The 26,394-nt window shown below is 46.2% G+C and overlaps 1 protein-coding gene across 1 annotated transcript in view; it reads left to right on the plus strand.

The window, feature by feature from the left end:
* Alk (ALK receptor tyrosine kinase) overlaps positions 1–26,394 on the plus strand; it is a 513,542-nt gene that overhangs the window by 186,147 nt on the left and 301,001 nt on the right. The window contains exon 4 of the mRNA XM_059248178.1: positions 1,439–1,640. Coding sequence (XP_059104161.1) covers positions 1,439–1,640 — 202 coding nt within the window. The remainder of the gene's footprint in view (positions 1–1,438; positions 1,641–26,394) is intronic.

The raw sequence follows: 26,394 nt of genomic DNA on the forward strand, positions 1-26,394 counted from the left end.
GCAGATTGTAGCACTGACCCCATGTCCTCCACCAGGCTCAGGAGCATCCTCACGCTCACTCCATCCTTATTTTAACCTTAAATTACTTTTACCTACTGTTAGCATGTTGCCCGTCTCCAGTTCTTGGAGCAAGACCATCTTTCTCAGGCTACTGCTCCTGGTAAGGATTCTGCTCTCCCTTCTCCACTGTTCTTCATCACAGACCATTAGTTCATTTGCCTGGTTGGTAAATTGAATTGTGTAGAAGGAAACCTTGGCCAGTACCAGAGGTGGTTTAAGAAGGCTGAGCCCTCATTAGCTTGTTCTCACAAGGGAAGTCAGGGGCCAAGAGACTAAGTCTCTGCTGCGAAAGGAGCAGCATCTACTGGTGGAACAGCTCAATGCAGAAGCGCTCCAAGTAAAAGGAATACATTGCCAGGACTGCCTGGAACAATAAAACACTGCCGTGCTTTTCATGCGAACAGCGATCTCCAGGAATGTCTGTGTCTTGTAGGTCATCCTGCCTGTGCCGCTGGAATCCAGCTTGTCCCAGAAGGAACTGCTGCCACAAGTGTGGAACCAATGGGGATTTCTAGGGCTTGCTTTGTGAAAACCAGTTGCACAGTCACATGACTCGGAGACTTGCGGTCTCAAACGGAGCTCTGGAGATTACTGAGTTCAGCTAGACCTTCTAAACCTTCTACACCCAAAAGCTAAGGGAGCTGTTTTGCCTAAAATCACTTAGCTACTAAGCAAAAAGAGAATTCCTTTGAAATAGATGCTTCTATTCCTGTTTCATAAATAAAAACAAAAGCAAACCAACAAAACCACCCCAAGGCTCAAAGACATAGAGCCAGTTAAGTAGGGAACACTAAGCTTATGTCTTAGTGTTCTATTGCTGTGAAGAGACACTATGACCACAGCAACTCTTTAAAAAGAGAGCCTTTAATTATGCTTGTTTACGGTTTCCGAAGTTTAGTCCCATTGCATCATGGTGGGGAGCCCGGTGGCATGCAGGCAGACATAGTGCTGGAGAAGTGGGTTAGAATTTTACCTCCAGATCTGCAGGCAGCAGGAAGACAGAGACCTAATCACTGGGCCTGGTTTGGCCTTTTGAAAACCTCAAAGCCTACCTCCAGTGGCACACCTCCTCCAACAAGACCACACCTCCTAATCCTTCTGGAACAGTTCCACTCCCTGGTGACCAAGCCTTCAAATCTATGCACCGATGGGGGCCATTCTCATTCAAATATGTCCTGAGTTACTATCAAGGCCATGTCCCTAGTCACCATCCACCTCCTCTGGGGTGGACTATTTTCAAAGAGACATTGAGAGAGGACAAATGGGCTGGGTGTGTCTCTGAGTCCACTGCTGTTGACCTTCATACCCTATGGCAGAACGGCTTCTAGTCCTCCTGCTTGGACGTGTCTTCAGATTCGCTCTCCTTTCCTCTTTCCAGGCTCCTTCCTCCTGCTGAATACCTCTGCAGACTCCAAGCACACGATTCTGAGCCCATGGATGAGGAGCAGCAGTGAGCATTGTACGCTCTCTGTCTCAGTGCACAGACATCTCCAGCCTTCGGGGAGATATGTGGCCCAGTTACTGCCGCACAATGAAGCTGGAAGAGAGATCCTCCTGGTGCCCACTCCAGGGAAGCATGGGTAAGTCTTTCCCAAGGTCCAAATTGATTTTTTTTGAGAAGGTGATTTGGCTTTGGAATGCACATTTCCAGACTCTGACATCTACTTAAGACACACAATTGTCCTTTAATGGGCCGGTCCAGATTGAACCATTACTGCTAATATTCCCCAGGTAGTGCCTTGGGCCTTGATCTGTGGGTCCCCCAGACTGCCCTGGCTAGTGGTCCTTCCAAAGGCCAAAGGACCAGCTGTCAGACTGGGCACTTAATGTGTGGATGTTAAAGATATTCATGCCCTGAGGTCCAGATGGAGCCAAGGAGCAAACAGCTAAAGAGAATGTTAAACAGCTGCCATGAAATCAATTTAATATGCCAGAAAATGGGTTTTATCAGCAGAACGTGTGCAAGGAAGGGAAAAGACAAAATAGTGTAGCCACCCAAGCAGATCCTATGAGACCATGCAGCCTGAAAAATAGGATTAGTCAAGGACACAGCCCAGTGTTAACCCAATGGAGATTAGAAGAGAGCTTTGTTCTAGAACTTGCCAGATGTGTACAACCCTGGAGTCACCCAAGGCCGACACCAGGGAAATCTGCTAAACTTTCTGGAAGTGTGACTCGCTCGCTCAGTGATCCATCATGCCTCCACCAGGAATGACATGGGAAAGCCACTTGACCTAGGCTGTCCGCCTTTTTGTCTCCATTCCTTTCATAATTTTATAAATAGCATGGCAAGGTCTCAGCTCTGAGTGGCCATGTGTTTGATGACTTTTTGGTGAGCAAGGGTGACGATCCCTCTTTGGAGTGATTATACTTGAAGAATTCTGATTTCCTCCCAAGGAAACAGCTCTTGGGAAGAGTCCCTCTTGACTGGGGGCTGTCACCCAGCTTCTATCCCCTGGGTGTGCATACATGGAATCCTGACTATTGCTTTTCCAATGAGGCTATGACATTGCCTCAGTCGTCTCTTTGAAGTCTCTCTCTCTCTCATCCCATGCTCAGGATCTATCTCTATTCGGTTGTGTCTAGAAGAACTGCACGCCACTGGAAACCCAACAGGAATGAAATCTTTTCTTATTTTATTTTTATTCCTTAGTTGTATTTGTTCTTTCACTGGCCATGGCGAGAATGCCGCCGACCTGAACTTATAGGAGCAGTGGTCACCTGCACAAGATCACGCCAGTCAAAATCCCAGCACGAGTAGGAGGGGGGCCTTGAGCCCTGAGCCCTGAGCCCTGGCTGAGGAGTTATTGGCAGTTGATGGTTATTAGGGGAAGAAAATTCACTTTTCTTTGGGGGTGTGGCTACTGGTAGGTTCCCCATGTTGCAGTGGATGGCCCCACACATGTGTGTATATAGGCAGTACCAATTGGACTGGACTCACTGGAGGGACAGAGGGAGAGAGAGACTGAGACTGAGACAGAGACTGAGACAGAGACAGAGATCTGGGAAGGATATGTGTAGGGATGGGGTTCTATGAGGACTTGGAGACAGGCTATGGAGGGCATATATGATCATGACACATAGTATCCATTTAGAAATGACTTCTAGTAGCAGAAAGGATGCTAATCCCATAGCTAGACTCACATCCATCTTTTGGTTTCTGAAATGCCTCTTTGCGTCTCTTGCTCTACTCCAGTCACGAGACGTAGGGAGTGTCAGGTGCCTGAGCTGTCTGTTGTTTTGGGCAAGTGGTTTTCAGGAACTAGGGCTTTTTTCAGCCTAATGTTCTTTTCCAGCAGAAAGCCAAAGGATAAGGCCTCCATTCATTGGAAGGCAGGGTCAGTGGTAGCCTCAGAACAGGCCTGCCTCATTGGTTGATTATTTTGATGTATCATTCCCAGTGTTCCCTCTTCAGGCAGCCTGGTAGAGATCATAGAGTGCTGCTTGGAGCTGCTGAGCCTCCAAGCAATGAATCCCTAAGGTTCTGTGGGTTGAGGCAGAGAATCCCTGATGTCTAGGTGGCTGGAGTTGGAGGTCACCCTGAGAGACACACCTACAATATTGAGGAGTGTGAGGGGATGTCAACACCTCCCACACGGCGGTGCCAATATCCTTGTGGCTTAGAGTCAGGAAGACAATGCTCCTCTCTGATGACTACCCAGAAAGATTTGCTTCAGTATCTTCCTGTGTTCATCACAGCCAAGTGACTTCCCATTTAACAGCTGGAAGAATGCATACAGATAGAAGAAATAGAAAGTGGCAGTAGCTGAACTGGATACACACACACACACACACACACACACACACACACACACACACACACCCTAGTTTGTGTTCTTTCTAGTAAAGCTGAAACCCACTGAAAATTGAGACTGTGTTAGGGTGGAGAGTAGGGGATGAGGAAAACCGAGAAAGAAATGAGGTAACAGAACCTTGCAAAAGACACCAGTTTTTAATCCTCTAGCTCAGTGGTTCTCAACCTTACTAATGCTGTGACCCTTTCATACAGTTCCTCATGTTGTCGTGACCCCCAACCATAAAATTATTTCATTGCTACCTCACAACTGTAATTTGCTGCTGCTAAGAATCATGATGTAAATATCTGATATCCAGGATATCTGATGTTGTGACCCACAGGTTGAGAATCACTGTTGTAGTTCCTCAAGGCAAACAAGCCTGGGGCCATGTGATGCTAATACCTTCAGGGGCAGCCTTCCCTTTGCAGGTGATAAGACAGGGAAACCACTACCCCACTGTGTAGCTAGGCTATGAACTTCCTTAAGGCTGCCATAGCCACCAAGCTCAGATCCTCTCTGCTGCTGTCCAATGTGACCTGATTACACCTCTGCAGGGTGTAAACTGAGACAGGAGAGGGGAATGAGGATTATGCTGAGGCAGATCTGGTGATGTGGACCCCCATACCTAGAGAGACTTTGTCCCTATCCTAGGCTCAGGAATCTCAGGTCGAGGAACGTTCTCCCCATCCTTGGCACAGCCATTGTGGACTTCAGTGGTGTACAGGAATAATTCCAGCTTTAAATTAAACATGCCTTGGGCCAGCTTCTGGCTTCCAACTAGATCAATATGAAGAGAGTGTGAGGTGTCAGCACAAGGGACAATCAATAGCCCATTCTACTGCATCGAGGAGTTCTGTTCTCCTGGGCATCTTGGCAACTTGGCCAACACAAGGCCCTTGTCCAGCAAATCAGAGCACTCTGGATATTTGTAAGTTAGATCAGGGTCTCTCAGCTTCACGTTACTGACATTTGGGGCAGAAGAATTCTTTTTGTTAAATGGGAACTGTCCTGCATTTTCTACCAATGGCCCCGGCCTCTACTAAACTAGGTGGCATCAGAACATGGGCACCCCCTCCGCAATGTACCAATCAAAAACATTCCCAGATATTTTTCTAAGTGTTCTATCTCAGCAAAAAGGTCCACACTGGGAACCAGTCAGTTTTATGGAGCATTGTAGAGCTGGGAGAAACTGTGAGATTGGCCTAGTTCAAGCTTCTCAATTTATAGATTTAGTAACTAAGCCCAGAGAGGAGAAAACTTGCTTCATGTCACATCACAAGATTTATTTTGTCAAGTTGAGTGTCTGCAATCCTGCACTCATGACAGTGTGTCAGTCACTGTGGTTGGTCATGGCTTACAATGACATGTAAAGCCTAGTTCATACACTTGAGTAATAACACAGGTATGGCTACAATGTATTCAGTTCTTCCCAGATGTACTGGCCAGTCACTGCTGTATCCCTTTCATGCATTTTCTTACTTAGTGTTAATAAAAACACAATGAAGTATATTATTGCTGTCATCTCCCATATGGCAGATATAGACACCAGGTGAAGCCAATTAACCCCCCTGAAGCCAAAGGCTGGGCAGTATGGAGGTGCTCTGAACCCATCCAGCAGCCAGACTTGAGAGCATTTTCATCCATTGCTGTAAGAGCTCAGTCGGGTCATAGCAGTTCAGCAGGAAAATCATAGTTCAAGTGCTGTGTTGAATGAGAAGTCCTGAATTTAAAATCCTATCTTGCTCTTCACTGATCAGCTTTGATAAGATCAGAGAGCTCTGGACATTTGGAAGTTAGAGCAGGGTTCTCTCAGCTTCATGTTACTGACATTTGTTAAGACCACAGAGGTACAAAGAGTATACAAGATCAACCCCACTACCAACCGTGTTCTGTGAAAGAGCTTTTTCCCTTCAGGCAAATCCCGTGTTTTCTTAAGCCTTTGTTTCCTCGTCTGTACATTAGGAATGCTGCTGCTGACCCTGTCCATGGGCTGCTGTGGGGTCCCTTCAAGGATGGGGACATTCTGTCTGTGGGATGTAATGCAAGTCTGGGGGCGGGTGTTATGCTTAATATCCTAGTATGGTCTGTTCTGAGAGCCATGAATCTGGTCCCTGCTTATGGGGTCCTGCCAGAAGAACCAGTGGCTTACATCACCGAACGTTCACTCCCACAGTAACATAGCGCTCAGAACAGCAAGGGGGACACGTGACAGCCCTGTGACAGTGGCTGTGATGATTACAACTGGGGCTGGCTTCCTCTCATAACAGGCGGTGGTCATTTGTAGACCAGTCGTTGGAAAGCAACAGTCAATGTTTGCAACCACAAGGGAGGGAATAGTGATCACCAAGTCAGCTGGAGGGAGCCTGGCTCTGAGGAGCAGGCTAAGGACTGACAATTCAGACTCTACCAAGTCCTGCTTCCACGGCGGCAGCTCGGGGAACAGCAGTCTGCCTACGAGCACTTGGAGGCAGAGGAAAGGCAGTCGGGGACGCACGCAGCTGCTCACTTCCTAGTCACCTGGAAAGCAGTAGTGTGTGTCAGGGTGTGAGCAGCCGAGTCTGCCAAGACTGCCTCTCTATAGAAGGGCTCTCTTGGGTGGCAGAGAGATGTGGGCGCAGTCTGCTCACCACCCGGCCAAAATGGCTACAGAAGCAAGGAAACGGAGAACCAGGGCTGTCCAAACAGCCAGCCCCGGGTCTGGCTGGCTACTGAGAGACAGAGCGCATCGAAGCTAGAAATGAGTGGTCAGTAAGTCTGTCACGTGAATTAAATGAGTGTGATAATACCTATTTAATGTGGCGAGTTGTGAGATGGCATGAGGAAACGGCTCACATTGTGCACGGTTGTGGGAGATGCTTAATAATGCTCGATCCTTTTCCACACGAGCGTTCGTTTTCCAGCTGTGGAACGAGTGCCTTGCCTGTAAGACGCGCCAAAGATGGCGGAGCCGCAGAGCACATGGCCGTGGCTTTCCAGGAACATCCAGCCCGTTAATGAAAGCAAGTTTCAAACAGCAACAGCTTTGTTGGAGAGATAGTAAGATGCTGAGCCAGATTTTGCCTCTGCCCAGTGAGCTGCCCGCTGTACCATGCTGCCCCGGTGATGTGTTTTAACAAGATCGATCCTGCAGCAATCGGCTGTGCATAGCTAGTGCCCTCCTGGGTTCTGGAACATAGGCTTAAGGGCTTGTGGTGTCTGAGGCTGTAGGAGAGAATTTCCTGGGCTCTTTCCCAGACATCCATCTCAAGTCCCCCTTGCGTAGATTTCTCCTGCAGCCATGACTATCTGGGTATTTTATTATGTGTGACCAGAACTCCACAGTGTGTGAAGGGAACAATTGGTCCCCAAGGGCATAAGTGTTGCCAATCACTTGAATTGCTAATACTTGAAAGACATACATCTAAAGGATGTGTTGATATTGAGGTTTGAGCCCAGCAAAGCTGTCAGGAGCATCTCAGTGCCAACATGCCTATTGCAGAAGATGGAAGAGTATGGAGATGCTCCTCTGTGCAAACCCTCCCTCACCTTTCTACAGATGTTAGCCCTAGTCCCAGAAGAGACTGAAGCCCAGAGTCGCCATCAGTTTCTGTGTGGGGAAGTTGAAGTATGATGTGATATCAGAGGTTAAACTGCATGCTTATGGCAGAGCCAGGACTCAATAGCTCCTCCATGCTCTTTCCTGTCATCCTCCTGGCTGAATAGCTGTGACTGGAAAGGCCCAAATCCATTTCCCTCAAGTGAAAATCTGCAAATACCTGCTCAAGTGTATATCCAGACTGGATGCCGTTCTTACTTAGGCAAAGCTGGTCTGACCCAAGATCCCAGCTTTAAAAAGTGGTAATGATACTACCAGGGAGATATGCCAGAGTAATGTAACCCTAAAAGAGATGGGCATTGGAGGCATGGTCTGGGTCCTGATTCTTTCTGTGGTTTGCAGTGTGAATAACCACAGCCCTTCTAGCTTGGGTGTCTCACCTCCTCTAGAGGACGTCACAGGGATACTCAGCTGCCATTCAACATCCGTTCTGTACCATCGACCCCTTTCTCCAGATGCTGTCCAGATCTGGGTCAACGGTTCTCTCCATCTCTCTGCCATTGGTCCCTCCTAGCAACCACAGGGACAATTCTTCCTACCTTTCCACAGGGACCTTCCCTCCCCGGCACACAGAACCTTGGCTTTTCTTGGAAGCTGATAGGACAGGATATCTCATGGGGCTGAGTGAGGGATGGTCCCAGAGAAGCATTCAAGTGGAAAGATGCTGCAGGGCACCCCACTTCTGAAAGGAGTTGATTGCTTTTCCAGAGTTGCGCTGGGTTTAACTTCAGGCTTCCCAGGGCACTGTGGCAGGCCTGGGCAAGGCAGAGCAATCAGAGGCTGTAGCAGTCAGCATCCTGCCAGAGTTCTCCTCAAATCCTGTCTGCATGATGAATGGGATCAGGAATAAAAAAAAAGGTGATCATTTATTGAAATTGATGCCCTCGAGTGGCAGTGTCACAATGATTTAATTTGAGGCCCAGCTTTTTCTTACTTTCAAAGTCATTCCCAGTGTCAGCTCCTCTCTCTTTCCCCTTGGTCTGAATAACACACTAATAAATATACAATAAGGGCTTTAATGTCTGCGTGATTTACACTAAAAAGAGAGAGCCACTCAAAGGCTTTAAAGATAATTTTTAAAAGCCTTAAAACTCACACCCTGGCTCGTCAGAGGCATATTTCCTGGATACTCTAGCTTAGAAACAATCCTGAAATCAGAGTTCTCTGAGTACGGGGGGGGGGGGGGGGGGGGGGGGGTGTTACAGGACACAGGTACCTGAGGGCTCTTGAGGCCTGTGGTCCACCCGCAATGGAGAGCTTGGGTGAATCTGTGTTTCTCAATAAGATGACAAAAATTCTACCCCATGGCTCATTGTGAAGGTCGAACTAGACAAGGTGTGGAACCTGTCTAAACTGCTCTCCCGCCTCTTCTAAGTGGTCCAGGGATGCTCTTCCTGTAGGCTCACTGTGGTTAGGGGACATAAACATGGTCAGAGCCAAGATATGAATTCGTTTCCCTCATCCTTCGTGTGACTAACCAGGCTCTTTGTGATGGAGTCCAACTCACTGTGCCTGGATTTACCATATTTCTCACCGTTTTGGGTAACAATATTGCGGCAACTTTTCAAATGTTGAAATTCTCTGCAGGAACTGGTCTACCCTCCACCACAGTAGATCTGAAAATCTGGTGACAGAAATCAGAGCCACACCTTCTAAAATCTTCATATAACTGAGTCCTATCCTCAACTAGTCATATGATTTTATTCACCTTCGAGGGGGGGCATGAACATATATATTTTTAGAAAACTCACTGGGGACTCCACTCTACATCAAAAAATAAGAATCATAGTTTTCATCCTGGCTTAATTGCTTGGTCATGTAAGTTGATAGCTTTACATAACCACCTGACAGAGCATTAAGGAGAAAAGAAAATGCTGGGGAATATGGGATGGACCGATGTAAGGCGGGTAGTCCTGTTCTTCCACTCATAGGCAGATGCTCTAAGATCCAACTGTAACCCAAGCTTGACTGTGCAGTCCTCAAACCAGAACAGCCGGAATGTAGTTGAGTCCTGTATCTGACTTATCTTTACTGGTGGCTATACTCACAAATACTTCCAAAAGGATTTTCAGAGCCCCTGAGAAGCTGGGTTACAGCAGAGGTAAGAGAGTCCAGACCTGTTGGTTTCAGAGAAAATCTCTTCCCCATCTATGTGTTTATCCAACCATCTACATAGCCCTCATGATGAGTGCATTCATACTAAATATCTATGTATCTGTCATCTAACCATATGTGTATATTATTTCTCTCTCTCTCCATATATCCATCTGATGTTTTTCTGTTGACTGAGTGGCTGCACATGAGTCTACTGATACTTTAATTATTGTCTGCCACCCCAGTCAGTGCCCCACCAGCCACTCAGTCCTTGGCCTGGTGGGACTTCCAGTCCTGCGGCCCCAAGTCTGCTGTGGCCACCATATGTAGGTTTAAATTAAGTCTCTATTGTTCAGTTATCAATAAGACTCAGAAGTCAAAGGCTGGAGTGAAAACCTACTAGCTCAGAGAGGCTGAGTAGCAACTAGTTGACCTTACTTTTTGGCTGGAGACACCACAAGAGACATGTCTCTTCCCTCATCCCAGAAACAAGAGGAAGCTCAAACTTCAGCCCTTGCCCTTTTCTTCCTGTGTGAATTCTCTGTCCAAACTGCTGACTTCTCAATGGTCAATTCTGGTCAGCTAGTCACTGGCTCTGGCCCCTGATTCAAGGTATAACTTTATTGGGCAGTCTCAGGAGTGTTAGAGTGCAAATATCTGACAACATCCATCTATATACTCATTCATACATCAGAATTTCATGTGTTGACTCCCATCTGGACCCCCGCTACACAGCCCCTTATTGTGTTCTTTGGAGGCAGAATCTCACCAGCTAATAGTTATAGTGAGAATCTTCTGTACTGTGCCTATTTAGTTTACCAGGTACATCAGCATCCACTAACCCACTTCACCTTCACTCTGATCTTCTTCATGCACATTATTCTCATTTTATAGATGAGTAAGCTGAACTCAGAGAGCTCTGTGATTTGTCTGGAGTCACGGATGGCACAGGGGACCACTGTTTGCTGGGCTCATTTCCTTTTGTCTTATCATTGCCCCAGAGGGCCTTGCAGTGATGTTCTGGCCCCTTGCCTAGCTCTGAGGAAAGAGGGAACTGTTCTCATCTATTAGCAAAATCTCTTTTCTCAGAAACCCATCTAATGCTGAGCCACAGCCTTGAGAGTGGAAAGCTTGGCTTGCATATCTTTTACTCCCCTGAGGCACTTGGCATTGTGTGTCACACATAGTAGGCATTCAATGATAGCCGAGTAGGTGGATTTAAGCACAGTTCCACAATGCAGCACTTTTAAAAGCTGTGCTCTGGATCTAAAGTTAATGTTAAGGCTCAGTCAACGGGAAGATGGAAAGTCCTGTCTCCCGCCCTCCACTGCCACCTTAGGATAGATACGTGTTCTTCCCTGGGCCTCAGAAAGCAGCTGTCAAAGTGCACCTCAACTGTGAAGGTTGCCACTAACTACAAAGGACAATTCCTTTCCTGACAGGTAGAACTTTTACTCACGATTGCTTTCATTGGCAGGCGTCAAAAAAAAAAATAATATAATAAATGGAAAGACCATCAGCTTCTGCCAGCTTTGACCTTCGTGGTTTGACAGCCAAAGGCTTGTAGTGGGGGCCTTTTGAGCTGGCTGCTCTTGTTTTCTTACTCTGCCCTGGATAGTTGATGGATTGAACCCCAGAAGGATGAGAGAATTGTGGATACTTGTAACCCTTGACTTGTCAAAAAGGCATCTTGGCAAATCCCATAATGATAAATAGACGTTGTATACAAAGAGAAGTCAAAATGGATTGAGAGAATAACGCCTCACCTCAACAGAGCTTATTGAAGCTCACCATTTCCCAGCAGGGACAGAGATATTAGAATAAATAGAGGAATTTCGGTGATAGCCCACTGGGGGCAAAAAGATTCTCATTCGTTCATCTATTCTGACAACAAAGGTTTATGATTTTTCTCAGCCACTGGCATCACTGGGGCACTGGTGGCTCTTGCAGTTTCTAGGCGTTGGACAGCAGCGGATACTACAATTCTGTGAGGAGACGGTTGCAATGGTTTTTTCGCATAGGTGTTATGGGACTACTGGTGGTCACTAGGCAACACAGCCCAAAGAGCTGTCTCTAAAGGGGCAGAGGGAATGGGTCAGGCGCCAAAGAGATGAAGGTATCTGGCCCAAAGTACAGCTGTGCAAGAGGCCGGGCAACCTGAGGAGGTAGGTGATGGGCTGGGACATCCTTTGTATTTGTCACTTAGAAACTTTCCATCAGTTCCCTGATTGGTCTCTTGGAGTTCTTATTCTTTCCTGGGCTTGTGTGGCGATGAAGCCCTTAGCTGTCCACAGAGGCTACTTCAAGGAGTCTATTCTCTGGACCCACATCACCCAGCCTGCACTTGGAGCAAATGGCCTGGGATAAAAGCTGAAAGGACCACAGTTGGGTCCAGGTACTGTCCTCATTGGCTCTCTGCTGCTGTCTTCCTTTCCAGTGAGAACTCCAGGTACCTATGGGTGATGTACAAATGCAAGAATGTCTCACCATAATGCAGATGGATCTCAGAGTAGAGACCCTTATCTTTGTTGAGGTTGGATCAGATTCCAGATGTTTCCTATTGTCCCTCCCTTCCCACTTTTGCAGGAATAGGGAAAATGAGTTATTTTTCACCAGAGAATCTTATGCATCCTTTAGTACCTAGTGCAGTGTCTTCAATCTGAAAAGACCTTGTAGTGTTTCCCAAGTGGCATTGAAAACTGGTGACACCTTGCAGCCTTGGGATCCTCACATCTAGTTACTGACCTGCCCTCAATATGGTCTCCTGTTGGCTTCTAAATTCTCACACATAAAGGATCTTGCAAGGACAAAGTTACCAGCTAGAGAGAGCCAAGACCTGTAGCCTGAGGGATCCGCTCTCTTCCATCCTGCATTGTCCTTAATTTGCTTAGAGAAAACCAGTGAGAAGGAAAATATAGGAGAACTCCTCACTACTTATTCTCCACTCTCCAGCATCAGACCCTATTCTAAGCCTCTTCCAGTAAGGATGCTGAGAGGTTTTCCCAGCATCACACACCCAGCATGAAGATGGCATTGAACCCACACCATCCAATGCTACATTTTATGCTCCTAGTCACAACCCTTTGTGTCCCTCCCACAACGGCAGCTGTTAACTAACAGTAAACTATTACCAATCATTACTTATTGTTAAGAAACCCCAGCTGCATATTACCTGTAGCATAAAAGCAATCCTTCCTCTTCAAAACAAAGGGCGAAATTCAAGAGAGTTGTCGGAGACCAATTTTGGAGAGCCAGCAGAGAGAGGAACGCGAACTAACAGGCATGATACCTGTACTGCTGGAGGTGTGGTCCATCTAAGGAACCAGGTCCCTGCTTTCTTGTCTCCGCTTGGGTAGTTCCCCTCACCTTTCAGAAGCCATGTCTGCCTATGCTGAGGACACAAATGGAATAACAGAGTCACCGGCATTTTTTTTTTTTTATTTGAAACAAACTGTCTAGACAACGGATGGTTGTGATGTTCCAGGGTTGGAAACAGAAGTACGGTAGCCCACATGGTAGCCCGGCTGGACTTACCATTCATTCCTAGCCTCAAAGCAAACCTCTTTGTTTCTTACTGTGTAGCCTGCTTCTGGGCGCTCGCTCCTCTTCCCCTTCTGTTTTGTTTATAGCGCTGTGCAGACATGCCTCACTAAACTCTGGGCTTTGGCAGAAATGCCTTCTCTTATGGTTCAGAGCCTTAGTTAAAAGCTGTAGCCACCATGGGATTTCAAATTTAAAAGGCTTCGCGAAGTCTGCAAACAGATTTGGTGCCGTGTTTACTCCTGAGAGAATTTTACATCACTAAGCTCAGTGAATGAGCAGCCCCACAGCTTTCAAATTACTGATCTCCACTTTGCCAGTGGGTAAGGGTTTTTTGATAAGAGAGGGGAGGACACTTGGGGAAGGTCATGACTTCCTAAGATTAGGTGGGGGTCCAGGCATGAGAGTCACTACTATCCACCCAGAGTCTGGAGCTGTCAAAGAGCCGGGTCTTCCTGCCCCACAGTTCAAATGCCATGTGCATAATGGGCTTAGGGAAATGAGATGCGTTCTGCCCCTCACCCCTGTTCCCACTTTTGTGTGTGCAGATGTGCAGATGTGAACCATACATCTGGAGGTCAGAAGTCAACTCAAATATTTTTCATCAGGAGCCATCCACCTTGGATTTTGTTGTTGTTTTTAAGATAGCATCTTCCACATTATGGCCTGTAGCCTACCAATTAGGCTAGGCTTGCCAGCCAGTGAGCTCAGGGAATCAGGCTGTCTCTACCTCCACTGTGCTGGGATGACAAGTACAGACTCCCATGCCCAGCTATTTACGTGGGCGCTGGGGATCCAGATCAGATCCTCATGCTAGTGAGATAAATTCTTTGCCTAAAAGGTACCCAAGGGGGAAGCCACAGCAGCCTGAATTCTCTCCTGCTGTTAATGCTAAGGAGCAATAACTGAAGTCCTTAGAGTAGCCGCAGAGACCCTTCCCGCATGAAGTCTCCAAATGGACCAAGTGGAGGCTGTGGGCGCAGAGCAGGTGGGTGTTGCGGCCTGTTCAGCTACGCCCAACCACTGAGTGGACGCTTGCTCAAGACCACTCAGTGGACACCTGCCCAAGACAGAATCCTATCTGAACTTGTCTTCAGCACAGCTCCCAAAGCCTTGGTCTGGCTGCCCGGCTCTCCCTGAGCCTAGCTCAGCCCGTTTCCTTGGACTCTTCATTCAGATCAAACCATTCTGTGTTGCCCACATAAAGCAAAAACTTCAGGCCTCCTTGGTCATCAAGAACAATCCTCCTGCTTTAAGAAGACATGCTTTAGCCTCCTCCCACAAAGCCTTTCTAGAGACCTCAGACCCATGCATGCAGAGTTGATTATGTTTTCCTTTATGTGAACATTTTCCGGCTACGCCACATCTCTATTAGAGTTCTCACAGCACTCGGCCACATTTATTCTTATCAATTAGGCTCCTTCAAAGAAGGATGGTCATTATTTCTTCTTCATACTTCTAGCGCAGTGCTCAACCCAGTATGTGTTCAGAAAATGCTTATTAAATCAACAAATTCCTAAGTTAATTGGACCAGAAACTCTTTGAGAATAGAAACATGGATTTAAGGAAAATAAAATGCACCAAAACCTCATCTCTATGCTCCATAAAAGCTCACTTCCTTCTGTCTCAAAAACAAGATACTGTGTTCACAGTCATGGCCACAGTGACTGCCCTCAGGCATCACTTCCCCGTAGCCCTGGCCATCCCACACTGGCAGGCCAATGCTGGCCTGTGTAAGCTGTGGAAATGGATTCTTAACATCCCTAGGATGTGCTCTAATCACCAATGCTGTGCTTACTTCCATCTTCCCATCCTCTGGGTTATTTCCTGTATATTTCTTACTCTCCCATTCAAGACATCTACTCGGGATTCCCCCTCCCCCTCCCTCACCCTGTTTCCCATTCCTGAGTTTACTAGTCTTTATACAACCACTTAACCACACCGACTCCTGTTGAGTGTTTTATTTTTTTTTTCAGACAAGCTAAGCTGAATTCCAATTACCTTCTTTCCAACTGTTCCTTAAATATTCCCTTCATTATTTTGCTCTTCTCTCCCAGGACTAAAATTCCTCCCTGCCTGCATGAAATTACAATCAGTATTCTATTAAATGTTTACCTACAGACCTCAGAGTGACTCCCCTGGATTGAATTTCTGGTCTTCCTTGCTCTGATTTACTCACCCTCCCCCAGGGGACTCTCTTATCTACCTAGTCATCCTCTTCAAAGACTTAGATTATTCCCATGTCCAAAAGAAAGAAAGAAAAGAAAAACAAATCCTTGCTTCTTTGTCGTCTTTCTTGGTCATCTGTCTGTCACCTTGTCCAGCTTAGGGATGGCCTCTGGGGTTTGGACAGCTTGCTGTAACAAGTGCAACTATTTACGGCACATGAGCCAGGCGATTCAGTGATTGGCAAAGCTAGAGTTCTGATGGAAATAAACCCCCTGTACTATATATCCACGACCCCATGGTCCTGGTCCTCTGGCGGCTTTTCCAATTGCACATTCCTTTGTGACTATGTCTGAGTTCGAGGCAGAGTAGAACTTGAGAAGTGTTTCAGTTGAGGCATCTTGAGGCATGAAGGAAAATAATTGCATTCCGCCTCTTTCCACAACCCTGAGCCCATGGAAGAGCCATTTCCAGAGCTCAGTTCTGACTTGCCTGGCCTCAGTCAGTGGTGTGCTCATCAAAGCTCACCTTTGACTTGCCCTAGCCAGTAGGCTGCCAATCATGTTGAAAAACAGATTGCCCCTCTGCAGATCAGCTGAGATAGCTCCTTGGAAAAGCCTGATAGTGGTCCCTTGGCTATGAAATGTTAGAAAGTGATTCAGTACCCGCATAGTTTTAAGCTTCCGGTGTTTTTCCATAAAGCAATGGTAATACCTTGTAGGATCACCGTGAACAATGACAACCAGCACATACTAGCTGTTTACCATACTCAGAGTACTAAGCGTATAGTTGCACTTAATAGTTCAATTTTTTCTATAAATGAGTACTGTAACAATGTATATACAGCTCCTAGGATGATGTCGGTATCTATTAATTCCCTCTGTTCTTCTACTATTTTAGTGATCTTTTGTTTGCCCCCTGGGGTCACATAGAGCAAGTCCACTTCCCCTGAGGCCCTTTGTCATCCCTCTGAGGAGTACCTCCACATCTTACCTCCCCCCACCCCGGCAATCATCAGAGTTTTTCTATTGCTCATTTTCCAGAACCCTGTTCTTCATTCAGAGAGGATCTTAACAATGAGCCTCCTCCCACTGAGGTAGCCGAAGCTTAGCTCACTGTGTTATTAGCTGTTCCCTGGCCCCAGAGCCTCAGCCAACAACTAAAGTTGACACCATGAGGAGCCGTGGAGGCTGCTGCACACTTCACAAGGACCATTTCTTAGACGCTTTGCATCTTTTCTTCCTGAGGGAGAATCCTCACGTCTCTCTCTCGGGGTAAGAAGGATTTTCTTGTTGGCCTCCACCGTTCCTCAGAAACACCTCACCCAAAAAGAAATTTCATTCCGGCCCCAATGTCCACGTCATCTCGCTTCGTCTGCCGTCCCCGCGCTCCGCCAGCTTTGCCCCATTGTTCCCCCTAATTGCCAAAGACGTTTTTATACCGAGTCAATTGCACCAGGCTCAATGCAAAATGAATCAATTTGAGGGGAATCTAAGCTGCACTCTTGTCTCAAGTGTGCGTTAACATTCAGATGAGCTATTTAAAATGGGTCCAGGTTAGTGCCAGAGAGACAGCCTCATCATTATTCTGACTCATCCCTTGCGGCTGGACTCCAGGGAGGGGAGCTGGGAAACCCTCTCTCAGTCTCTAGCTCTCTAGGGAGGAATTAAGCTAGGTGATATCTTTGAAGAGCTCAGATGTCAGGGTCTGATGGGCAAAACTGAGTTTGGCTTGGTGAGTGCACAAGGAAGTAAAGGTGGGTAGAGGAGACAAAAGTGAGAAAGGATTCCACACCCCCAGCCTCCTTCACTTGCTTGCTATACACGCATGCACACACGCCCACGCACGCATGCACGCACGCACACGCGCGCGCACGCACATACGCACACACATGCATACAAAAACCAGATTTAAGTACAGATCCGACAGCCAGAAGTCTTTGGCTGTAAAACAAAGCAAACCCAAGAAGTAAACGGCACCTGTCAACACTCTGATTTCAAAATTAAACAATGTTCTAGAACTGGTGAGAAAGCAAAGCCGCGCCGCAGAGGATCATGTGGTGATTCAATGAGCTAATTCTTCTATCATCGGGAGAGTCAGATAATATCTCCATTAGTAGCCAGAGGTTTAAAGATGGGAGCGAGGGGCAACGCCAGAACAATTGCCTGATTTATGCGTTTTCAATCACTTGGGCTCATGGCCTAAACTGGTAATGGACTCTATCCATCAAAAAATTATTCTCTCCTGGCATGCTGGCTTCTGAAGAAATCTGGATGTCCTCGCAGAGAATTGGTTAAATGATTTAATGTGTGTGAAAGCTCTTAGCACGGTGCCTCAGTAAAAGGTGGAGGCATCTATCCGGTCTATTTTAATTACAGGCTCTAGATATCATGATACATTATACACACGCAAGAGAAATAAAAGATCAGTTGTACGACAGAGACCCCCCGGGCCTGAAGTGTATGGCCGTCAGTGGTGTAAAAGTGGCACCTTCTCAGGAAGATACGCCAAAGCATCCCTGTACCCTATTGTCTCTTGTTTCTGGTCTTTGAAGTAGCCCAAGTCTGTATAAGCTCACCAGGCATGCACATTTCTGTTTTTCCCACTGGTAATTCAGCTTCATCAAGACGTGCATACCTTACATTTCCATTTCAGTCCTCCAAATCCAAAACAGTGCCGACCACAGACAGGTATTCCAAGAAGTGTTGAGAAGTGCACACTTTCAAATGGCCTCATGCTTAAGGCTGGAGAGACGGCTCAGTTGGTAAAGCACCTGGTATGCAGGCAAGCATGAGGGCCTGAGTTCGAATCCCAAAGCCTACGTAAAAACCCAGGTGTGGAGATAGATGTTCGTAATCCCAGTGCTGGGGAGAAAGAGATGGGAAGATCAGTGGAGTTTTCTGGCCAGGACCTCAGTGAATCTCCAGTCCCAGTGACAGACCCTGTCTCAAATAAAATGAGAGAGGGAGTGGGGGTGTCATGCTGGTTTGCTAGCCGACCCCGATGATGAGAATTGTAGTGGGTAGCCATTCCAGCTTTGATCTGGAAGTTCCAACCCTCATTGAGACTTCGGCAACCATCATGCCTACAAGGCAGGGCCAAGGGAGGCGCCTGGAGATCTGAGATCTGGATGGGCGGTGCTCTCACTCGGTTTCGGGACCTTGGATGGTGAAGGTGGGCCAAGCAGAGCTCCAGAGAACACCGCTGGACTGGGATACACCTTCCCCAGACCCCGCGACCTACCTATCCCTTAACTTGTAAGTTACGCCATTAAATAAATCTCCTTTTAACTATGTGGAGTGGCCTTAATATTTTCACCAATTTCTGGCGCCCAACATGGGGCCCGAACCCACAACCCTGAGATTAAGAGTCTCATGCTCTACCGACTGAGCTAGCCAGGCTGGTAGCCCAGGCTGGCCTCGAACTCACAGAGATCCGCCTGCCTCTGCCTCCCAAGTGCTGGGATTTAAGGCATGCGCCACCACCGCCCGGCTCCAAGTTGGTGAAATTATTAAGGCCACTCCACGTAGTTAAAAGGAGATTTATTTAATGGCGTAACTTACAAGTTAAGGGATAGGTAGGTCGCGGGGTCTGAGGAAGGTGTATCCCAGTCCAGCGGTGTTCTCTGGAGCTCTGCTTGGCCCACCTTCACCATCCAAAATCCCGGAACCGAGTGAGAGCACCGCCCATCCAGATCTCAGGTCTCCAGGCGCCTCTCTTGGCCCCGCCTTGTAGGCGTGACGGTTGCTGAAGTCTCAATGGGGGTTGGAACTTGCAGATCAAAGCTGGAATGGCTACCCACTACAGAGAATAACATCTTACTTCATTTTTCCAGGCAAGCCTAGAGCAGTCGGGTCCCTGAGCAGCGGCAGGACACATGGTCGATTCTCTGCTGTACGATGCTTACTCTACAGCTGGTGTCATTCTCAGTCCCATCACCCATGTTCATCCATTTCATCTTCACAATAGTCCTGTGCTGTCACATCAGATTAGTCCCACTTAATAGATGAAGAGTTGAACTTCCTCCATCACACAGCTAGCAATGATCAAAGGTACAGTTTGAGCCCATGGGGAGGTAGGGGGTCTCACTTCAGAGTTCATGGTCCTTGCATTCTTTATGACCTCTCCAGATAAGAAATCGTAGTCTGGGTGTGTATCTCCATCAGTAGAGTGCATGTCTAGTCTAAGAAAAACTCCTGGTTCAGTCCCTAGGGGAAGTGTTCCCTGGCTCCGAGAAAGTGGTTTGCATTGGCCCTGTCAGAATCACATGGTATGTCCAGTGGCAGAGGCAAATTCCACCAAGAAGGTCTCCTCTATATCCCACATCAAATGCCATCTCTACTACCTAGCCGGCGGCCCTCCTTCATTTAGCCATCATTAGACCCAGGAGAGACAATGACATGTAATCCATCTGGGGAAAAACAGCAGAGCTATGAGAAGCTTTCAGTGTGGTCGGGAGAGGTGTGTTCTGCCCAGCCCTACAACCCCAGGTCATGGATGGGTGAGGATCAGGAGTCAGAATCTGATCTACACACCAACCATCCCCAGATGAGCACTTAGTAAAGAGCTTGCTTTATTTTATTCATAGGCAAAATTAAATAACAAGCCACTAAGAGGGGAACCGCATACATAATGTATCATCGGATAAACCGAGGCGATGTAGAAACGACCAAGTCCATATGCATTCCTCTGCCATGTCAAGACAGACTCCACCTCTCTCTGTGTTCCGAGCCCTCACTAAAATCACTGAAATCTGAGGACACTGATCGCTTCCCACCCTAGTAAGCCAAGCCAGAGGTGGCCTTCCACAGCTGCATGTTGGGGGGCTTCCAAGCCCTCCAGAGCAAAAGTGAAAATAGCTCTTTTCCAATTGCCTCATGAAAATGTTTCCCTCTGATCGAACTTTCTCCACTTGCTTGTGCGTTTTGACGCCTGCACTTAATTGCTTTTAAACAGGGGGCAGCTACGGTCGGAGAATTCAGAGTTACATCTGCATCTTTTGTGTTGAAGCTGTTTTACCGCATGCTTCTAAAGCTGCTTACAAACAGGTTGCTTTGGATGAGACTAATGTAAGTCCCACCAGGCTTGCTATAATTAATAGTCTGCTTACATGATGGGAGAGAGAAAATTGTGTATTGATTCTCAATTCCAAAAGAAAATCAACAATGGTTTCCCACAACCCCATGATTTCATTTTGACTCCTCTCTTTCCCCAGATCTTACCCCAAGGTCTACCCCCACCTCTTTCCCAGGGATGTTCCTCTTTGTCTTCATTCACTCATTCGTGTATTGATATGCTAGATGCTTATTTCAATAAATATTCCTCCATACATGCAGAGAAATGTGCCAAAGGGTGGAAGCAGAGGCAGTCCTCATGAGGCCTGCCTTACAGAGAGGGAAAAATGGATATTACAGTAGAATTCTATGCACCATCCTGTAATTATTGTAATGACGCATGACTAGAGAGGACTGTCACATGAAGGGCCTGACATGAGCCAGAGGATCATGGTAGCCTTCCCCAAGGAGGTGGCATTTGAACTGGAGTTCAGTTGGAGGGACAAGTACAGAAATCTTCCAAGGAGAGAGAGGGCACACATGAAGCCACAGAAAGGAAAGACTCGGGCATCTTCAAGAAAATCAAGGGAAGTGCACATCTGGGCCCAGATGAGCAGAGAGTTTGGATGGAAGCCCGGAAACAGAGACATCACAAGCATATAGGGCCGTAGTCGTGATCTTCAGAGCCAAGCAAAGCCAATGTAGTTTTGGGTAAGACTGTAAATTGGATGTAGGAGAGCAGTGAGGTATGAGGACCTCAGATCTTTGAAGAACCTTAGGAGAAGAGGGTGTGGTTCTGAGTAGAGAGTGGGCTATAGAAATAGCTCCAATGATTGGGAAGGGGGATTTTTTTTTTTTATTTTGCTTGATCAACATGGTAGATGGAGCCATTCACTGGAGCAAGCCAGATAAAGGAGACACAGGTATGGAATGAAAGTACAAAGTCCATTTTGGAGGTGCTAAAGTTTCCCCAAACTTAGAAGCATCCAAGCAGACAGGAATCTGGACTTTGGAGGCAAGATCTGGATTGGAAGAAGAAACTTAGGAGTTGTTAGTGTGTGGCCTGGCTTTGCAGCCATAGGCATGTACCAGGATGCCTATAAAACAAACTGACAATGAGTCACAGACCTGAACAGAAACTCTGTCTCTCTTTGTCTCTGTCTCTGACTTTCTGTTTCTCTCTGTCTCTCTGTCTTTCTGTCTCTCTGTGTGTGTGTCTCTCTGTCTCTCTCTCTCTGTATGTATGTGTGTGTGTGTGTGTGTGTGTGTGTGTGTGTGTGTGTGTGTGTAAAGGCTAGAAGAAGATAATGAATCCCCTGGAGTTGGACTAACTACTGGCTATGAGGCACCCGATGTGAGCACTGGGAACAGACCTGCAGTCCTCTGCAAGGGCAATAAGCTCTCTTCACCATTGAGCTCTCTCTTCAACCCTGAAAATTTCAAAAGGCAATCCTTGAAAATTTGTGTAAGCAAAAGTTTCTCAGCACCACAAAGATATGAAAAGTAATGCAAATTATTATAGGCCAGCAAGCGTTTATCAAAACTTTAAAAACGTACTCCTCACAGGATTCCATTTAAAAAATAACGTCATTGGCTGGGGATATAGCTCAGTCTGCAGAGTGTTTCTCAAGTACACGCTAAGTTCTGAGTTCAGTCCCAAGTAATACAGCAAACTGGGTGTGATGTCCAGCCCTCAGGAGGTGGACAGGAGGCTCAGAAGTTCAAGGTCATCCTCAACTGGACAGTGAGTTTGAAGTAGACTGGGATGCAACAGAACCTATCTCAATAATAATAATAATAATAATAATAATAATAATAATAATAATAAATAAAAATAAAGTTGAAATTTTTTAAGCATGGAAAACCAAAGCTCAAAAGGGAAGAAAACATTTGCTAAAGGTAACAAATTTCTTGTACCCTCTGAATTAAGAACTAGGAAGAGATTTCTTATAGAAAGAAGTTATTCAGATGGCCATGAAGCCCAAAAGGATGCTTGAGACATCACTTCAGTTAAGAAGATGGATCAGACTGGAGATTCTACCTTGTGCTGGCATGGGTATGAAGAACTGAAACCCTCATTACCACGGCTTAGACTATAAGATGGGGTCACCATTTTGAAAAACACTTGGCATGTTTCTTTTAAAACTGCCACAGGAAGCAGCCAGCTAGTCCACGGCTGTGTGATAATGTGAGAAAGGAAAAAAAATGAATCTCCACACAAACCTGTGTCTTGAAATGTAGAGCAGCTTTATTCACAAGAGTCCAGAACTGGAAATAAACCAATTGCCCTCTGTAGGCAAGTAGATAAAAGAGCTTTACTTTGTCTGATTATAGAGCATTGTCCAATAATAAAAAGACATGATTTAATGGGCATCCCTCCAAGGTTGATAACCTGAGTTTAATCATTGGGATTCACATGGTGGGGAGAACCATTTACCCTAAGTTTTATGACCTTCACGCATGGACTGTAGCATGTATGTCTCCACATACATACCTGCATCCATGCACATAAAATAAATAAAAATACAGTTTACTAAATATGCAACATGGGTGAATCCCCAGGTCATTGTGGCAAGAGAAAGAAGCCATAGAGTATGTGTGCTTCCATTTATATATAATCCCAGAAACTGCAAACTAGTCTACTAAACCTATAGAAAGCTGGGCAGTGGCTGTCCAGGAAGGAAAGAAAGTTGACTGCAAAGAGACCACGGAGTCTTCCATTACACTGCAGGAGGGCTGCAGGTAATGGAAAGCTTGTATACTTTGAATGCCTTTCGTGGTTTCCTACTGTAAGAAACCATTACAAATGATCAAATTATGCACTTTTTCTTTAAACAAAAAATTATTAGCATGTATTAATTGTACAAAATAATTGAGTTTCGTTAGGATCTTATATATGTGCATGTAATGAGCTTTGATTATAATTATCTTCCCCTGGCCTTGTCTTATGCTCTCTCCTGTCTCCTGCTGTCCTCTTCTTCCCATCAAATTCTGCATTTAAATGGATGACCCTAGTTGCAGATAAATTATGCACTCTACTTAGGCGATTTAAAAAGCACTCCTCCCCCCCCCCAAAAAAAAAGCGGGAAGACCTAAGAGCCAAGAGTGAAATCAGAAGATGATGAAGGAGTAGGGTGTACATAACCAGACATGGCGTTTTAAGAGTATGAAGATCTAGTTAAGAACACGGTGAGAGATGGAGTGCAAGAGAGCTCAGAGCCCACCCATCTTTGGTCTGACTTGTAAGGCTCAGGCACAGCTACATAAGCCAGAGCTTAGATTTTTAGGTCCATGCTTCACCAGTCAATTCCCTCAGGAAGATTTCCCAGAGCATGTCCATGTATCCCATGTTCAACTCTTTAGACTTAAAGGGGCTGGAGAGATGGTTCAGCAGGACGAAGAGATCTTGCTGTTCTTCCAGAGAGCCTGAGTTCAGTTCCCAGGACCCACTCCTAGGTGCTTCACAACTGACTGTCTCTCCTGTTCCAAGAGATCTCACACTCTCTTTCCTCTCTGTGCGTAGTGCGAACACATCACAAACAGACCAGACAGAACAAAACAAAAAACTGTCTAGACTACAAAATAACCCTCTAGTACTGGGAAGGTGCAAGCCTAGATGCTCAGTTACTTTGTCAACTTCCAGGACTATCTTTGTTTAAAAATGAAGGAAGGATTTCTGGCTTCCCTAGGGAATGTGTTCTTTATTGCTCGCTATTGAGTTTTCACGATGAGCTAAACATGTTACAAACAGTGTACATATTGAATACTTGTAAAACCCCCATGAAATAGTATTAGCTTTTACTTCCAGGGAATAAAACTAAGGCATGGGGAAATAAGGCAGCTCTCCAAAGTCATAGAACAGAGATTCGAACTTAGATTCTTTCATCCCTAAAGCCTACTCGTGAGTATTAGAGAAACAGCCTCTCTCTGGTTGCAGCCCACATGCTCTACTTAATCTTTGAGTGCTGTTGCAAACTGGTGTAGAGAGAAGCCCACTGCAGATGCTAAACAAATATTGATTTACTCATTGATTGATTCCCTTAACTAAAATTTTATGCTTTAAAATAGCAACTACCTGCCACCAGGGACTCTTAAGGGGCTTTAAAAATATCAGTTACTAAGGACATTTCATCCTCGCCAGATCAGAAGGAATTAACAGGAGCCTTAAGCTTATCAGTGCCTATATGGGAAAAGAGAGAGGCCTTGGCTTCTTAGCTTACTACACTCCACTCACCTACCTGTCATTCATCACCTTCCGGGACCACTTCCCCTTCCCTGTAAGAGGAGTCATGAGAATGTTGGGATCTTCTAGATACCTTCTTCGGTCACCTTGCTCCAGACCCAGTATGTGACTTTCCATCATAGCCATGACCCAAGAGGGACCCTTGGGGTGGGGAACAGAGCCTGGGACTGCTGTTCAGTCTATCTTCTCATTGTGCTATGGCAGGTCACAAACCCGACCCATACATTGATGGCAGTTGCTACACAGAAATAACCACCACCATGCCACCATCTTGCTAGTCAGTTTCCCTGTCTAATGTCTTTAAAATAAGTCTGCATGATCTACCTTTGCTCCTCTGGCTCTTTGAGGTCCCTAAATCTCCGTTACAAGTGTCTGCCTGAAAGCCTTTCTAGGTTGTTGTAAAATAACATTCTGCCGGGCATAAATGGGAACAAAAGAAGAGAAACACGTACTAAGAAATCGAACTTCGAGTTTACGTGTTCTTGATTTTTGTGCAATTTGGGGTGAATCACTGCCTTGCGACAAGCAGGAGGCGAGTGAAATTAGGATTCATTCATGAATCAAGGCCTTCAAGGGTTTCCAAGAAACCAAGACTGAAATGCTTATGTGGAAGGGGGAGAAGCTCCTTCCTCCCGGATTTCAGACTTTATATTCATTGAAAAGCACAGGAGAAGGAGAGTCGGAACGCAATTGTACAAGTGAGTACAAAGAGCTTTTCACGGGTCTAATTTAGTCTTAAAACAGCCTCTTCCATGCTTGAGGGAACCTTGTTCTCCTTAAGCCTTTCTACCTTGACTGGATTAGTGGGTTTTTTTTTTCTTTTAAATAAGCTGCTTTTAATGTAAAAAAGCAGGACTATGTTAGAGATGCTCCCACAGGAGATAAAGTCAATGATGCTCAAAGGTCAAAGCTAAACTGAAATACTGAGTATGCCCACAGTCAGCTACAACTTACTTATGAACATACAGGACAGTCAATGCTCTTTATGTCTAGTAGTTTCCCTTCCAGGGAGGTCTTTCATGTGTGACCATGGGCACTGTGGTCATGCCTGTGTGTGTAGGTGCGTGCGTGCGTGCGTGCGTGCGTGCGTATCCATGTGTCTCAGAAGCTTGAATCTGTCTCTTCCTTGCCTGTCCACAGGTGGGGGGGGGGATCTACAAATTTCTTATGTCTTATATCTCACTGTTTCTCCTTTCACCATGGTAGAAAAGGTTCTCTCAAATCAGAGTCACATAGGAAGAAGTTTGAACTTTGCTCTGATAATGCACCCCGGATGATGCCCATGAGTAGGGACTCTCAGGTAGCATGGAGCAGGATTGCTCAGTGTCTGCTGTACTTAGGAATCACCTGGAAAGCCAATCAGAATGCAGATTCTGATGGAGGAGGTCAGGGATGGGGCTGACAATTTAGATTTCTAACCGGCTCCCAGTTCAAGCTGATGCTCTTCTGGCCAGACCATCTTGGAGTAGGATACAGTGAAATACCATCTCAGTGCTCACATACTGAGCTGAGGCTAGACACCGGAACAACTAAAGAGTTGAGTGTGATTTCCTAAATTCTTGCCATGGGCTGGGTGATGGTGAGAAATTCTCTGTAAAAGCCAAAAAGACCCAGCAACAGTGGTCACTGCTCAGAGTACTCACCTCATTAAGTTCTGTTTTTGCGGGCCCAGATATGCTCAGGACCCACACTAAGCATACACAGAAAAGACAGAGGAGCTTGTGGATGTGATTTTTAAATGTTCACTAGAACACAAGACATTCGTGTTGGAAATCCTCTCCATGGCTGCATAGGAGAGCTACAGGGCAGTAAAACTGGTCACACTCGGCAGTAGCTAACAGGGTT

This window comes from Peromyscus eremicus, chromosome 22 (genome assembly GCF_949786415.1).
Source record: "Peromyscus eremicus chromosome 22, PerEre_H2_v1, whole genome shotgun sequence".
Classification (NCBI taxonomy): domain Eukaryota; kingdom Metazoa; phylum Chordata; class Mammalia; order Rodentia; family Cricetidae; genus Peromyscus; species Peromyscus eremicus.